General features: G+C 46.7%; 1 protein-coding gene across 2 annotated transcripts in view; it reads left to right on the forward strand.

Annotated features, from left to right (window-relative positions):
- LOC107102320 (C-type lectin domain family 10 member A-like) overlaps positions 1-1,375 on the forward strand; it is a 9,598-nt gene that overhangs the window by 3,747 nt on the left and 4,476 nt on the right. The window contains exons 4-7 of one of the 2 annotated variants that reach the window (XM_015401573.1): positions 13-111; positions 220-285; positions 364-456; positions 527-681. In XM_015401573.1, coding sequence (XP_015257059.1) covers positions 13-111; positions 220-285; positions 364-456; positions 527-681 — 413 coding nt within the window. Of the gene's footprint in view, positions 1-12; positions 112-219; positions 286-363; positions 457-526; positions 1,234-1,375 lie in introns of those variants that run through there. The other variant, XM_015401572.1, reaches the window with a different exon arrangement.

The following is a 1,375-nucleotide window of genomic DNA, read 5'->3' on the forward strand; positions in this document are numbered from 1 at the left end:
GTTTGCGATCAGACACGAAGACCTCAACGCGCCTTTGGTCTGCAGAGGAGGAGGTTTCCATCCTGTACGACAAGATAGAGTCCTTAAACGCATCTCTGCAGCAGGCTCATGGTAAAACCCGGACATTGTCACTGCAGGATTTTCACAATAAAAGCACACAAACCTGAACCTCTGGTTCTGTGTTGCAGTTACTGATATCCAGAATATTTTCTCCTCTAGAATCCATTAAAGAAATCCATCAGCTGAAGTTCCGCATTCAGGACAACAAGGACCAAATCTCATCAGGTCTGTGTGTTTTCGTCACTGTTCAGAACTCTGTGGGTTGGATCAGAACCAGGAACATGTCTGTCTGTGTGTACTCAGTGTCAGCAGCCCTTCAGGAGCTGCCACAGCTCGACTCTCTAAGGAAGAAGGTGGAGGCTCTGGAATGTTCTTTCAAACACATCATCCAGAACGGTATGGACAGGCAGAAATGTGATGTCCTCCCTCTGTCCACATTGTCTGAGTGTCTCTGTGTGTGTCTCAGCCTCCACATCAGGACCATGCTGTCCTTTGGATTGGACTCTGTTTGGGTCGGACTGCTACTTCTTCAGCAAACAGCTTCTACCCTGGAACCAGTCCAAGACCTGGTGTGAGACCAAGAATGCTCACTTAGCCATCCTGAACAGCGACAAGGAGTGGGTGAGATACCTGTCTGTCTCTGTCCATCTGTCCTACAGTATCTATCGCCACACCTGTCTCAACCCTCCTCTTCTCCTGGATTCAATGAAGAATCTCTAACAACCACAACAATTCTAGCGGTCAATAAGACGAGTCATGGGTACGTGAGACGTGCAATATGATTTAAATGGAAGAAGGTTTTTTTTGCGGAGAACATGGCATCCATAGGAAAGGCTACTGCGGAAAACAACTCAGAGGTTGTAGATGAGAGGCCTAGCAATGGTGAGGCTGAAGGTAGGGGAGGTTTAGGTAAGGGATTTCACATCCATGATGTCATCTCAGTGATGCAGTTGGTCAAAAGTTGGATTGAGCTGCAATCATGATGGATTTGGTGGAGATGTAGAGCTAGAAATGATCAGCACAGAAGCAGAGCAGTATAGGAGGGACAGACTGGAACGTTCCTAGCTTTTATTCCTAGCTTCTTTCCTTTATCCTTATGTTATCCTATAAGGTCGGTCACGCCAAGGATTGTGGGCGAACTCATAGTTCCCTGCAGGAGCTATAAACATTAGGAGGTTAGTATGCTAAATTAATTGGTGCTGGGAAAACTCGTGTTTCATGGTCCTTACTGCCAGAACTATTGGGATAGCACCAATTAGGTCGACTGAGGATGCGCTTCGGCCATGGCTTGTGCCCTTTCTGAGGTATAAAGATT

Source organism: Cyprinodon variegatus, unplaced genomic scaffold (genome assembly GCF_000732505.1).
Source record: "Cyprinodon variegatus isolate N-32 unplaced genomic scaffold, C_variegatus-1.0 Scaffold1233, whole genome shotgun sequence".
In the NCBI taxonomy this organism is placed as follows: Eukaryota; Metazoa; Chordata; class Actinopteri; order Cyprinodontiformes; family Cyprinodontidae; genus Cyprinodon; species Cyprinodon variegatus.